Below are 14980 nucleotides of genomic sequence, written 5' to 3' on the forward strand. Positions count from 1 at the left end.
CCCTTTTTCCTGAGGCTCATCTTGAGAACAGTTTCTGGTCAGCTAACTAAGCGTCCTGTTTGTTCCTGTGCTCCCTCTGCCCCGCCTGGTGATTAGCTGTTGGGCATTGTTGACTCCATCATTGGTATGGTAATTTCCCACCGGCCTGGGCGGGAATCCTTGTGCAGCAGTGAGGTATGGTAATTTCCCACCTGCCTGGGTGGGAATCCTTGCGCCACAGTGAGGTATATAAGGATTTCCCCAAAATTAAATAAACGGCATTCGGCTGATCTCCTTTCGAATGACCCAGGTCTCTTTGTGTGTTTTTTCAATCTCCAGGCCCTTGCCCGACTCGTGTATGGTACAGTGGCGCGCGAACTGTACCAAGGGGGTAACACAGAATCGGGTTACCCTCTGACTCTTTACAGCCGTCCATCCTTCAGCCTCAACTCTATACCCTTTTTTTATTTCCGATGTTCTGGTTTTGGCCCTGGCTATCCTCTGACTTTTCAGCGGCTTCTCTTTCTATGACAACCATCATGGCTGCTGCCAATGCCATGTTTTGCTGTTTCTCATACTGTCCTCGTTGATGTGGCAGCTGCTACCATCGTCAGTTCTCGGCTGCCACCCTCTGCTTCTCCCATAGCTCCTCTCTGTCACTCCTGCAGCTCCCAGGCTGTCGTCATTGCTGCTGCTCCACAGTCACCTTCAGGAGCTGCCATCTGTTCCAGCAGCAGCAGGCAACTGTAATTGATGTGTGGCTGCTTCAAAGTGTCCGTGGAGCAGCCTGGGGGTCACAGTGAAACCCAGAAGCAGCAACGAGGTGAAACTTTCGTCCTCTTGGAGGTTGCCAGCAGATTGGGAGGTGAGGCTGAGGGGTGAGAACCTGGCTCATTGTACCACAGAGCAAAGGAATGTGCTAAAAGAAAAACACAACTCTCCCCTCAAAGGGAGTAAGAGATAGCTTAGCCTGGAGTCAAATATGAGTGACTATGGTTTAAATACCATGTGGTGAGTTTCATGACAGACAGTAACAAATTTCACAAAGTATTTTAAAAATACACTTGAGGGTACCATCAGGTAGGTGGGTTAGAACAATGTGCGTGCGCAAACGGCTGATGACATTCTTATCCTTCACATCGATTTGTACAACAAATACTTGGTTGGGTAGCCAAGTTATAGCGAAACAGGGACGTCTTTGCTGTAGGTTTCTTATGTTTCTGGATGACAGCTTAAGCTTTGGGTTGGCAGAAGTTAATGTTCTACCAAGTTAATATATTTCAGAGGTTTTACTTTTAGTCATAGGAATTTTGGGCCAGACACAGAGATAGGCAATCCACGGCTATGAAAGAGCCAGATAATCATTGTAGGTAATGCTGGCTTTGAACCTGCATTCCAACTCTCAACAATCACGAAATTATTTCTAGTCAACCAACCTTGTAGAATTCTCCACGTCATGTGGCTTTCTCCTGGGAGCACCGGTTACGTATGGTTTGCTAAAGTAACAACACCCTCCCCATACTTCTCTTGGTGTTACCAGCTTTGCCCTGCAAGAGGTAGAACCTATGGGACCAAATTTCATTTTGGGGGCATAAAATGGATATACTGCTCTTAGGAAACTCTTATTCCCACGCAGGAAAGCAAGTCAGAGAGCGAGAAAAGAAGAGGGCCACCGCTGCGCGTTCGGCCGAGCAGGCTCCCCGGACACTCGGTCCACTTGGCTTTCCACGCTCCGCTCCGCCCTGTCAGTGCCCAGTGAGGACGCCTCACCGGAGGGTACCGCCCACTGTACAAAAACAGAGCGCCGACTTCCGGATTTAGCTCCCAGACCTCAGCGCGCTGCCTGGTTACGTCATCTCAGCGCGCCGTGAGACATGGCCGAGCTGGGCAGAGTGCGGTTGTCTGACCCCGATGCTCTGCTACCCACGGGCTTCTGGGCCGCCGTGGCCGTGTGGCTGGAGAGGCCACAGGTGGCCAACAAGCGGCTGTGCGGCGCCCGCACCGAGGCTCGCGGGAGCGTTTCCCTGCCCCGCGCCCAGACAGAGAAAGGACACGGGCTGGAGGGGCATGACGCGGGGGAACCCGGACAAGCTTCTCCCGAGGGAGATCCAGGCTTAGGACCTAGGGCGGGCCGCGAAGGCGACGTCTCCGCGGCTGACCTGGACTCTCTATGGGACCGAGTCTCCCAAAGCCTTGTCCACGACAATCCGGAAATGTTGGCCTTCAACTCTGGGCCCGCGATGGGTTCTCAGCCCGAAGCCCCTCAGAAGCTCGACCTGGTTCTCAGAACCGTCATCCCGAAAGCGAGCCCTCGCTGCCCGCTTACAGCACCGAAGAAAGAACTGGTGGTGCAAGGTGGGAGCGTAGTGGGAAGAGCGCGGATTGAAAAGCGTTTGCTTTTTGAGACAGGGTCATATATGACCTGATATTTGCTTTGTAGACCAGGCTGGCCTTGAACTCAGAGAGACTTACCTGCCTCTGCCTCCCAGGTGCTTGGATTAAAGATGTGTGCCAATGTGTGCGGTCTGAGATGCATGTATTCACAGGTCTCTAACATAACTGTAGGGCCTGTATCTTTGCAACGTGAGGAGGTCGTGGACGTTGAGTGGCTTTGAGAGATACGTGGGAAGTGTCCTCAGTAGAGGATGGGATTGTTGAACAGATGCTGGAGGTCTGGAAGGCTTCCGGGAGAGGTGAAGGATGGGCTGGATGTTGGAGGTTACTTTAGCATCTGTAGAGGTAGCTGAGCAGGAATCTGCCCCGAGAGGTGACTTGTGACAGAGCCTAGTGAGACCACATATTCTTGAGTATTGAGCCTGGATAGATGGCAACCTGTTGGTCATCAGTAGTGGTTGTACTTCAGACGTGAACTTTGAGTAATCCTAGCCTTGAGATTTCAGGGACCCCTGCCTTGAATTTAACCCCCACAATGTGTTAACTTTGCAGTTGTCACTGTAACAGGTTGCTGCAAATGTCATGGCTGGTGGAACAAACTGACCCTTGCTCAAAGACGGGGGTGGGGTGAGTAGGTGGGGGTGTCAGAATCTTGGGCTCTGCTGGTTTCCAGGTACTGGACTCTTGCAAGGCCCAAATCCGAAAACTGGCTGACTGGGCTCTTCCCAGAAGTCTCTGGGAAAGACTGGCCTCCGAGCTCATCCAGGCTGTCAGGATCCAGTGTTCAGGGTTGTAGAATTGGGGTCAGTGTTTTGCACCTAGAGGCCTCTTTGATTCTTTTGTCCTGGCCCCTACAGCAGTGCCTGGCCCTTTCATGCTTTGCATGGATCTCCCTGATGTCCTCCCCTGCATCCACTTGTAGAAAGTACTCTTGCCATTTGGTGCTGATGGGAATGAATTTGGCCACTTGATAGCCCAGAGTACTTTCCTTTATAATGTCTATAAAGTTCATCCTGTTACATAATACCACATACTCCTGAGTGATGATGAGCTTTAGGGTATGGACATCTTTGGGGAGCCCTGTGGGTCTCTTGGGCTGTCGTTACTGTAGGTGCATGCTGCTTCCTACATACTATTGACTGTCTCTCTGCCTTCCCAAGACATCTCAAGTGCTGTGCTCGGGGCCTTGGAACCTCTGGTGGAGTGTAGTTCTGTTGTCATTAATGTCAGCACATTAATTCTATTTCATCTCCCAACTATCTTTACTGAGCTGAGTGAGCTTTAAATGGGGCGTGTCCAGAAGGGAAGCGTGCTGGCTGCTTGGAAGAGGGAAGCCATATAGAATTCCCCTTCCTTTCTTTTGGAGAGGCACCATCTCTCCATTAGCAGTGCTAATATGAGGATTGCTTTCTCCTCAGGCTTCTATAGGAGACTCATCATAGTATTCACCTCCATGCATGGGGAGCCCCCATGGCATGGCTTTAAACTCAGCTGCGTCCATTTTTAGCTGTAGGACTCTGTGCCTCAGTTTCTTCATTTGCAAAATGGGATACTAATAGTTTAGTGAAATTACTCACTATAGGGTACCTAAAACAGTTGGTGGTACATGCTACATACTTTTCAATATGGACCTGGCACATAAGCCTCCCATTCCAACACTGGGGGGTGGAGGAACAAAGATCAGGAGTTCAAAGCCAGGCTCAGCTACATAGCAAGTTTGAGGCCAATCTGTACTACATGCACCACGCACCTCTATCTTTTTTTTTTTTTTTTTTTTTTTTTTGGTTTTTCGAGACGGGGTTTCCCTGTAGTTTCTAGAGCCTGTCCTGGAGCTAGCTCTTGTAGACCAGGCTGGCCTCGAACTCAGAGATCCGCCTGCCTCTGCCTCCCGAGTGCTGGGATTAAAGGCGTGCGCCACCACCGCCCGGCCTCCACGCACCTCTATCTTAAAAAACAAACAAAAGAAACAAGTCACTGGATGTGGTGACTAATGCTTTTAGCTTCAGTACCCAGGTGGCAGATCTCTGAGTTTTAGACGCCATGCAATAGCTACGTGGTGAGACCTTGTCAAAAAAGAAAAAAAAGACATCTTAATGTAGAGAGCCATCTAAGGTTACCAGTTGATGAGGTACAAAGGCCTTTGGGCCTGAATAGCAGTCCAGGTTCTTCATCTACAGCTGAGGGTCTCCACCAGGGACAGAGTTTAGAGCAGCAGTGACCTGTTGGCTTTGTCTTTTCCCTCAGATGTCACCAATGGGAGTGTCACCTTTTTACCCTTGGAAGAAGATGATGAGGGGAATTTGGAGGTTAAGATGAGCAATGTGTATCAGTTCCGGCTCCATCACAGTGAAGGAGAATGGTAAGAGCTGGATACCACTCTGTTGCGCTGCCATGTGATGTCCTGTCCCTGGGCAGCTGAAGGTTCTGGGGTGCAGAAGAGCCAAGGTCTTGTGTTGGTGAGATGGTCTCAGGTGTATGTTACAGTCAACACTCTGCCGGTTCCTGGTGCTGGTCCTGGGTTGGGGGTTGCAGTGTAGCTGGAGTCCCCAGTCTCTACATTCCACACGGCCTTCATGGTCTGCAGCAGCAAGTTAGGATTCTCTTCTAGTCAGCTTTCTGTTGCTGTGGCAAAATACCAAGGGGAATACCTTCAGGAAGTTTCAAGGCCAGGGAGATGACTCCATTCACAAAGGTGCTTGCTTCAAATCTTAGAACCTGAGTGATCTCCAGAACACACATGATGGAAGGAGAGAATCTGAGCATGCACATATAGACACACATGCATGTGTGCGCATACACAGACACACACACAGATATACATGTATGTATGTAGTTTTTATAAGGTCTCAGAGGTTTTAGTTTGTGGTCTCTCTTCTTTGATTTTTGGACCTGTAGTGAAAAGCTAGAAGCGTGTGCCTTAGTCAAGCCTCTCACTTGGGGCAGCCAGGAAGCTGACAGCAAGAGGGAGCCATGGACAAATTCTGTCCTTCTAGAGTGCACCTCCAGCTCCCTACTTCCTCCAACAGAACCTCACTCTCTAAAGCTCCCACCACTCCCAATGGCCGATAAGCTGTGTCCATTGATGAGTCAGCCTGTTGATGAGGTTGCTTCTCTCATGGTCCAGCCACTTCCAACGGCCACACCTTTAAACTTGGATGAACTGGGGACCAAGCCTTCAATGCAGGAGCCTTTGGAAGACCTTTCAAATCTAGGCCAAATTCATAAGAACTCTAATCCCATCATCATGCTGCTGTTTGTATAGTTTGATCAGAGGAGTGGGTAGCATTTCCTGTCATAGTTTAGAGCCCTGCTTGTTATACAGTGTAGATTTGCCACTCAGTGGTGTAATACTGCCTATTGTGTGCCTTGACAGGCCCTGGGTTTGATGACAACCGCACACACATGTACATGCAACACACACAAAGTGGGAGAAAAAAGATGTCTTAGTTACTGCTGTCTTCTGGGAAATAAACATATAACTTAAGAATAAGAATTGAAGCCAGATCTTCTTACTGGTATTTCTCTTATTTTTGAAGGTTCATATCTGTTTTGATTTTCTGTCCAGAGAGGTGGCATTCAGATGGCGTTGTCTATCCCAAACCTGCCTGGCTTAGAGAAGAACTGCTGTCCAAACTGGCCAGGTGGGCCGTAGAGAACAGGAAGAGTGAATTTAAAAGCACCCTTTCCCTAATTTCCGTCCTGCACTACAGCAGGCTGTACCAGGAGCTCAAAGAGAAGTACAGAGACATGGTAAAGGTAATGCTCCAGGAGTGTCCGAAGGCCCCCATTTAACAGGTGACACAGCCAGTGCCTGCCCAGAAGAGTCTTCCCTGTGGGCATCCTATCAAGTTCAGGCGCCACACTGAAAACCCACTGTGGGTGCAGGCAGTGTAAACCAAGTGGGTGTTCTGATACATTTTTAAACTCAGAAGGAGTAAACTTTCTTAATTTTTCAGGAACTCAAAAGGGAAATTTTAATCAAAAAATATTAAGCATTGTGTTAGTTACTGTATTATAAAGTTTACATTTTGTTTAAATTTAATTTTTGTTTTTTGAGCCAGGGTCACCCTGTAGCCCATGTTAGCCTGAAACTCATGGTCTTCCTGTTTTATCTTCCCAAGTGCTAAGGTTACAAGCATGCGCCACAATGTGGGCCTGACTAGTTAAAAAAAATTTTAAATAATTTATATGTGTGTCTGTCTGTGGGGATATGTGCACAGGCATGCAGTTGCCCACAGAGACGTAACAGGTTGTTAGATCCCCTGGAGTTCATGCAGTGGTGGTGAGCTCCCTGACTTGGCTTCTTTGCAAGAGCAGAAAGCTCTCCTAACTGCTGAGCTGTCTCAGTAGCTCTGGCCCCATTCACTTAAAGGTGTTACTAAAGCAAGTGCTCCAAAAAAAGCAGCATGCTTCATGACAACACGGCCTTGAGTTAGTCCTTGTGCTTATAGGGCAAAGTTGCCAAAACCACAGGCTTGAGCCACAGTGATTCATTATAGAGGCGCGGTTCAGGTCTGTCTGTTCACAGCTGGGCTCCCTTCTCCTGGAGACCCTGGCCCGGGGGTCTTCTGTGGACTCTCCACACCTTTAAGACGGTACTCCTGTTTTTCAGCTTTTAGATTGTTTACAGGACATGGTTTGTCCATTATGCCACTCACTGGCCCTGACAGTTCTGTACATGGCTGACTCTCAAGGTGTGTTATTGTCCTGGCTGTCAGCAGAGCCTGGCCCTGAGCACTTGGCCTCGTCTCCTGAGTCTGTCTGTGTCTGTCTGCACCACTCCCATCGTGTCTCTGTCTGAGTGCACACATGTGTGTGTGTGAGGGTGGATACACCTGTGCATACACATGCAGAGTCCAAGGAGAATATCATGTGACGTGCTCCGTCACTAGGGTTTTACGCTGAACTTGGAGCTAGGCTGGCAGTCAGCAAGCCCCAGTGATCCTCCTTTTTCCAATGGCCCAGGGCTGGGGTTCCAGGGACCCACATGGCCATATATGGCTTCATGTGGGTGTTGACGATCTGAATTCTTATCTTCATGCAAAGCAAGTACTTTACCGACTGAGCTTCCTTCCTAGCCCTGCCCTCCTCCTTCATTTCATTAGTATTATCTTTATCCGGATAAACTAACTTTCTTCTGTGTCGGACATCTTAAACTATATTGTTGATGCTTTGGATCTCTTTGTGTGGGACACTTTCTGTTCCATACATGCAGTGTAATACCTGTGTTCTTGTATGAAGCTCTCTTAGTTGTAGTTGGTTTGACTGTTATGAAACACTTTAAGTTGTTCAAGGTAATTTCATAGCTATTTACATATTCCCTGAAAATATTTTAGGTTTGGCCTGAAGTAACAGATCCTGAAAAGTTTGTCTATGAAGACGTGGCCATTGCTACATACCTGCTGGTAAGAGCACTTGGCAGTGTTCACTCATGGAGTGTGTGAAGTGTGAACCTTGCTTCTGGCAGATGCTGCTAGCTGGGGTGCACCAGTCACCAAGTCAGGCTTGTGGTTTGCTCTGCTGTGAAATGACTTCACATCCTGCACGAGCACAGAGCATGTGTGAGTCAGGAATTGGGGTGTAAGAGGGCAGATGGGCAGGAGTCAGTGAGACAGAGTTGTCACTGTGGAGACACTGACGATCCAGTGCCACCCAGCTGCGGCCTGGGCCTCTCTCTCCTAGTCTGTCCTTAACTTGCTGGCTAGCCAGCTCATTGGACACTTCAACTCAGTACTCCTGATTTTCTTATCTATAAAGCGTTTAAACTAGAGCTTCCCAGTTTCCCTTTAACTGTAGTTCTCTTAGTTTAGGGAACAGGGTTCTTTTGGTTGATAAGGCATGCAGAAGTTAAAGGATGAGGAGGAAGTATAAAGAAACCCTGAATCGCCTTGGCATGCTGGTGCCTGGAGATGACCACTGGATGTGGATGCCATGTTTACGGTGCTGGGATCGAACACAGGACCTTGTGTGCTGGGCTCACTCTAACATGGTTACCTCTGAGCTATACCCCAGGTTAGCCCTGAATGAATGCAGCATCAGAGGAGAAGAGTGGGACTGGGGACCCCTGTGTCTTTGGGCCAAAGTCCCCATCTGTTCTGCACATTCGTGTCCCCTGTCTGGGAGTCCTGGGCCTTGGGAGAAGTTTCTCCATCCTTCCCTCCCCCATGGCATTAGTGTTCGAGTCTTTCTTTTTCTTTATGATACTCGGACTGGAGCCCAGGGCCTCACACATAGCAGGCAAGTGCTCTATTACTGAGCCATTCGTCACAACTCTCTTTCTAAAATCTTGAGACAGGATCCCACCAGGTTTCCCAGGCAAGCCTTGAGCTTATAGTCCTCCTGCCTCATCTTCCCAAGATGGCACGTGTGTGCCTTTGCTCTGTTTGGTTTGCTCTGGAACAGAATGAGTCAACATGTGGGTTGTCTTTACTTTGTCTCTTTCCTCAGATCCTATGGGAAGAAGAGAGGGCCGAGAGGGGAGTCACCACCAAGCAGTCCTTCGTGGACTTAGGGTGCGGAAATGGTCTCCTGGTCCACATCTTGAGCAGTGAGGGGGTAAGCATGGCTCTGTTGTCTTTTCTTAAGGGTCCTATAGGTTGGGCAAAGGGGACCCATGTTTCTTGTTTTTAATTTTTTGAGGCAAGGTTTCAGTAGCCTAGTGCTTGCTGTGTCGTCCAGGTTAGCCTCAGACTCACAGAGAAACGCCGTCCCTGACTCCAGAGTGTGCAGCCACCCAGCTCCAACAACTCTTCTTCTTTTTTTTTTTTTAAGATTTATTTATTATGTACACAACATTCTGCCTCCATGTATGCCTGTATGCCAGAGGAGGGTGCCAAATATTATTACAAATGGTCATGAGCCACCATGTAGTTGCTGGGAATTGAACTCAGGACCTCTGGAAGAGCAGTCACTGCTCTTAACCACTGAGCCATCTCTTCAGCCCCCCAACAACACTTCTTGCCTGGACTCGAGTCAGCCTGGCTCAGAGTGGTGCCCACAGCTCCAAGCTGGAGCTTTCTGGGGTGTTTATAAAGGAGTCCTTTGCAGTGGTGTCCCTGTGAAGACCTGGAAGCTGGGTTTCTGTAGAGGTGACAGGAAGGTTCTGTGGCACTCTACCCAAGTTGGGGAATGAATAAGGTTGCAGCAGGGTGCAGAGATCTTGATAGGGCTGATCACAAGCTTGCCTTCCCCTGCATGTTCCCTAGGCACTGCCTTGGGACATAGGCCAATGTGGTCCCATTTGAAGATCTGTGGTGATCATTGACAGGATGTGAGTTCTCACTAGCCATGCAGGTGTGTAGTGTTGCCAGGAGTTGAGAACTGTGCCAGTCATGTCCTGTGTAGTGTGGAGCTGTGGGCAGGCCTGTTTTTCATCCTGCCCGGCTCTCGGCCACCGGCTAGCTTTACCCAAAATAATTACACGGAAACTGTATTCTTTTAAACACTGTCTGGCCCATTATTTTTAGCCTCTTACTCACATCTTGACTAACCCATATCGAATAATCTCTGTAACACCACAAAGTGGTGTCTTACCAGGAAAGATTCAGCATGTCTGTCCTGATGGCTGGCTTCATGGCGACTGGCTCAGAGAGGAGAGACAGGGCAATCTGCCCTAGAGAGCAGAGACATGGCAATTTATGTCACTTAGGAGAGGCGTGGCATCTGACTGAGCCATCTACCTCACTTCCTTCTTCCTGTTCTGTCTACTCCACCCACCTAAGGGCTGGCCAAGGCAGTTTGTTTATTAGCCAATAAAACTCCTCCATCAGTCCTGCCCTTCCTGTGTGCCAGGGCAGTGCCTGCAGACTTGTTATTTTTTACCACCTTACTGTAGTTGCCTGAACCTAACCCATGATTTCAAAACTACTTATTTCAGCATCCAGGCAGAGGGATTGATGTCCGAAGAAGGAAGATCTGGGACATGTATGGACCCCAAACTCAGCTGGAGGTACTGCTCTCCCTGCTACCCCACACAAATCTGTAGCTCTAGTAAGACTTGTCTCCTGGAGTCAGCTGTTGGCAGGGGCGCCTCTGGATTCAGTCACTGTAGTGTGAGTGCTCTGACATAGGAAGGAGAGTCAAGGGACACTTTGAGCTCTGTGCAGCCTCTGGTTACAGTGACCTTGCTGGAGACCTTCTTCCCTGAGCTATGCTGTTCATGTGTGTACATAGGAGATGCTCCCTGCTGTCTCCAGCGGGGAGATGTCTTCCCCCCCCAAGGCCTGCTGCAGGAACCTGTTCAGACCCCTGCTCTGAGTGATGACATGCAGCAGCCCTGCCGGTCTTGTCTCAGTTAAACCTCTCTGGAATTAACCTCTTAGACTTGGAAGATGTTTCCTAGTGGCTCTACACCCCATCAAGTTGGCAATCACAATTAACCATCTCAACATAATGAACACCAAGTATTGATCAGCAGCCACCACTGTACCTGTCTGCTCTCACTACCCCAGACACTGCCTACAGCTGCCACTGTACCTGTCTGTTCTCGCTGCCCCAGGCACTGCCCCAAGCTGCCACTGTACCCATGTGCCCCACTGCCCCCAGCTTCCACTGTACCCATGTGCCCCCACTGCCCAAGCTGCCACTGCCTGTCTGCCCCCACTGCCCCAGACATTGCCCAAGCTGCCGCTGCCTGTCTGCCCCCACTGCCCTAGACATTGCCCAAGCTGCCGCTGCCTGTCTGCCCCCACTGCCCCAGACATTGCCCAAGCTGCCACTGCCTGTCTGCCCTCACTGCCCCAGACACTGCCCAAGCTGCCACTGCCTGTCTGCTCTCACTGCCCCAGACACTGCCCGTGATGCTGCTGTACCTGTCTTCCCCCACTGTCCACAGCTGCCACAGTGACCGCCACTGCTGCTCAGTCACTGCCCACAGCTAATACTGTTCATCTGCAGCAAAAAGTACAACTTTAGAGACTATTGCATTTTCATTCATCATACCTCTTTTTCAAGTTGAGATGATATGACAAAGGCTTGAGGGGTAAGGAACTCACTGCCAGTCCCTCAACTCATTCTTCCTTCTGTAGTCATGGTTGCTTTCCCAGGGATTCTTAATTGCTTGTTGATTTATGTTATAGGAAATTTTGTGTTTTGATTATTAGATAGTGAGGGGAAGTTTTTTTTTTTTTTTTTTTGATCCAGTCTATTCGGTGTTCTGTATGCTTCTTGTACCTTCATAGTAATATCCTTCTTGAGGTTGGGAAAGTTTTCTTCCATAATTTTGTTGAATATATTTTCTGGGCCTTTGAGCTGTAATTCTTCTCCTTCTTCTACCCCTATTATTCTTAGGTTTGGTCTTTTTATGGTGTCCCAGATTTCCTGGATGTTTTGTGATGAGAATTTGTTGTTTTCGCTCTTTTCTTTGATCAGTGCATTTATTTCCTCTATAGTATCATCAGCATCTGAGAAGGTGTAATTCCAACACTTGGGAAATAGAGGCAGGAGGATCAGTTATATGATGACTTCAGGGCTAACCTTGCATGAGAGGTTGCATGAGACCCTGACCTTAAAAAAAGAAAAGAAAATTGAGAAATGTTTTTAGGATTGGGCATGGTGACATATGCCTTTAAGCTGAGCTCTTGGGAGGCAGAGGCAGGCAAACTCTGAGTTCTAGAGCAGCCTGGTCTACCTATTGTTGTTGGTTTTACTCTTTTGGCTCTTTGCTTTTTGTCTCTTAGTGGGCCCACCACCCAGCTCCCAAATAAATCACACAGAGGCTTATTCTTTCTTATGAATGCCTGGCCCACCACCCAGCTCCCAAATAAATCACACAGAGGCTTATTCTTTCTTATGAATGCCTGGCCTTAGCTTGGCTTATTTCTAGCCAACTTTTTTTTTAACCTGAATTTTAATCCATCTAGCTTTTGCCTTGGAGCTTTTATCTTTTATCTTTATCCTACATACCTTTCTCTCTCTCTCTCTCTCTCTCTCTCTCTCTCTCTCTCTCTCTCTCTCTCTCTCTCTCTCTCTCTCCCCTGTTGGTTGTGTAACTGACCCCTTCTTTTTCGTCCCTTGATCTTTTCATTCCTCCATCCTCCTCAGATTTCTCCTGTTTATTCTCTCTACCTGCCAGCCCCGCCTATCCTTTCTCCTAGCTATTGGCCATTCAGCTCTTTATTAGACCAATCAGGTGTTATAGACAGGTAAAATAGCACAGATTCAGTTAAACAAATACAACATGAAAGAATGCAACACATGCAACATGAAAGAATGCAACACATCTTTACATCATTAAACAGATGTTCCACAGCCTAAACAAATGTAAAACATCTTAAATTAATATTCTACAATAGTCTACAGAGTGAATTCTAGGCCAGCTAGTGCTAAATAGTGAGACCTTATGTCCAAAAAGAAAGATGCTTTTAGTGTTGTTGCGGGAGCTCCTTCCTCTCCTTCAGCCAATAGCTGCTGAGATACCAGCCCATTGAGGCGTGGTCTCTCCTTCTTTAAAAAAGCAGCAACTGCCCTCTGCTCACTCTCTGACTTCCGGCTCTGCTTCCGGCGACTAGTCTCCCTTCCTGATTGCACAGAGGGCTGTTGTCTGGGACGGTGATCTGTAAGTTTTTCCCCTTTAAATAATTAACCATTCTATTAATCATAATTCCAAACTGGTGTGGGATTGTTTGTGACTTACCCCTCTAAAGTATGCTCTTGTTCTGGTGTTTTTTTTCACTCTGTGGTGAAAATCCATGATGCTCTACCTGTATAGAATGGATTTTTTTGCTAGTTGACTTTAAGACTTTTGTGTGTGTGTGGTTTCAGATATTTAGTTGTAAAGTGTCTAGGAAGTTTTAAAAAATCCTTATTTTGCTTGGGAATTGCTGAGCATCTTAAATCTATACACACAGGTTTTTCAGCATATTTGCCAAGTTTTCACCCTTTATTTCTTCAAATACCTTTTCTTCTCAATTTTTTTTTGTTTGTTTTTAGTTTTGGGTTCTAATTGTATGCCCATTTGACCTTGACTTTTGGTAGTCTTATTATTAGTCAGAGTTCACCAGAGAAACAGAAAATAGTATCTGTTTAATCTATTATCTATCTATCTATCTATCTATCTATCTATCTATCTATCTATCGTTTGTCTGTCTGTCTATGTAGCTAAACCATCTGTGTATCTGAGAGAACAGCTTAAAGAAGGAAGGTCCACCTGGCTCACAATTTGGAGGTCTTGGCTCCTGGTAGCCGTCTCCATGGCGTCTCAGCCTGTGGTGAAGTAGCATGTCATCATGGAACGCCATGGAATGCATAGTTCTTCAACTCTTAGCGAGGAAGCAGAGCTGTAACAGGAAGGGGTCAGAGCAAGAGACCACTGATGCATCCATCACCAGTTACCTTCTTCCTCTACCGAGGCCTCACCTCCACCACCTTCCAATCGTCCATTTAAACATTGAATCCATCAGTGAATTGAACCATTAATTAGGTCCAAGCCCTGATGAACTTTGGAAAAATCCACAGACATGCCCCAAAAGGTGCTTTGCTGGTTTCCTTGGTGATATCACCTAGTAACTGATAATGGTGATTAACCATCAATCCAGGGCAGACACTAAAAGGACTTAACTTTGAATCCATGCTCCAAGAACTACAAGCCATGCCTAGAAGCCATGCCGGGAAGCAGAATATGAATGTCAGCTTAATAGGGCGCTCCTGGGAAGTTTTGCTTTTCTGCAGTGATATGGATCAAACCCAAGGGTTTGGCACATAATAGACAAACACTCTACCACCTGGTTACACTTCCTAGCCATCAAACAGGAAGCAAATGTGCCTCTCTATACTTTGGTTCTTGTGGTGTCTCGGTGGGTTGAGTGGGACGCCCCCAATTGGCCAGGGCGATTTTCGCATTCTTCCAACCAGTGATGAGCAGCAATACAAAAGTGTAGGCCAAATAAACCCTTTCCTCCCCAACTTGCCTTTTGGTCACGGTCTTTTGTCACAGCAGTAGAGACCCTAACTAGGACACCTGTCTCCATACTGACCTCTTCCGATAGTACTCATTGTCAACTTGACACAACCTAGGAGACAAGACCCTGGCTGTGTCTTTAAGAAAGTTTCTAGGTGGAGTTAGCAGGGGAGGGACAACCCATTCTAAAGGTGGAAGCAGAAGTAAGGGCGGAAGTGGAAGTAGAGGCAGAAGCAGAAATAAAGGCGAAAGCAGAAGTAAAGACGGAAGCGGAAGTAAAGGCTGAAGTGGAAGTGAAGGCCAAGGCAGAAGTAAAGGCTGAAGTGGAAGCAAAGGCGAAAGTTGACGACAGGTCTGGTCTGGTCTGGTGTGGACCAGTTGAGACAGGTCTAGACCAATCTGGTTTGGTCTGAACCCATCTGTTCCGGTCTGGACCGGTCTCTACTGGTCTAAACAGGTCTGGTCTGTTCTGAACCAGTTGAGACCAGTCTAAACTGGTCAGGAATAGCCATATCCATAAGCATCTAAAATGCCAAAGACTTTGTCATTTGGGTCTATTCTGACAAATCCAAAGGCTATATATTTGACTGCATTTGAGATACCTTTGATATCCCCATACATATTGGGATAAGCTGAAATGAGAGTGCCCCAATATGTCCATATCCGGACTCCCCAAAGCCTTCAAAGTTGCCTTGTAGGGCAAAAGAGACT

The 14980-nt window shown here is 47.7% G+C and overlaps 1 protein-coding gene across 3 annotated transcripts in view; it reads left to right on the plus strand.

Annotated features, from left to right (window-relative positions):
* The first annotated feature begins 1846 nt into the window (after positions 1-1846).
* The window catches only part of Trmt44 (tRNA methyltransferase 44 homolog), a 31871-nt gene continuing 18737 nt past the window's right edge, over positions 1847-14980 (plus strand). For 2 of the 3 annotated variants that reach the window (XM_038342294.1, XM_038342303.1), the window contains exons 1-6: positions 1847-2334; positions 4618-4732; positions 5910-6129; positions 7710-7778; positions 8821-8928; positions 10250-10321. In XM_038342294.1, the coding sequence (XP_038198222.1) occupies positions 1854-2334; positions 4618-4732; positions 5910-6129; positions 7710-7778; positions 8821-8928; positions 10250-10321 (1065 nt within the window). In that variant the 5' untranslated portion in view covers positions 1847-1853. The remainder of the gene's footprint in view (positions 2335-4617; positions 4733-5909; positions 6130-7709; positions 7779-8820; positions 8929-10249; positions 10322-14980) is intronic. The other variant, XM_038342311.1, reaches the window with a different exon arrangement.

This window comes from Arvicola amphibius, chromosome 1 (genome assembly GCF_903992535.2).
Source record: "Arvicola amphibius chromosome 1, mArvAmp1.2, whole genome shotgun sequence".
NCBI lineage: Eukaryota > Metazoa > Chordata > Mammalia > Rodentia > Cricetidae > Arvicola > Arvicola amphibius.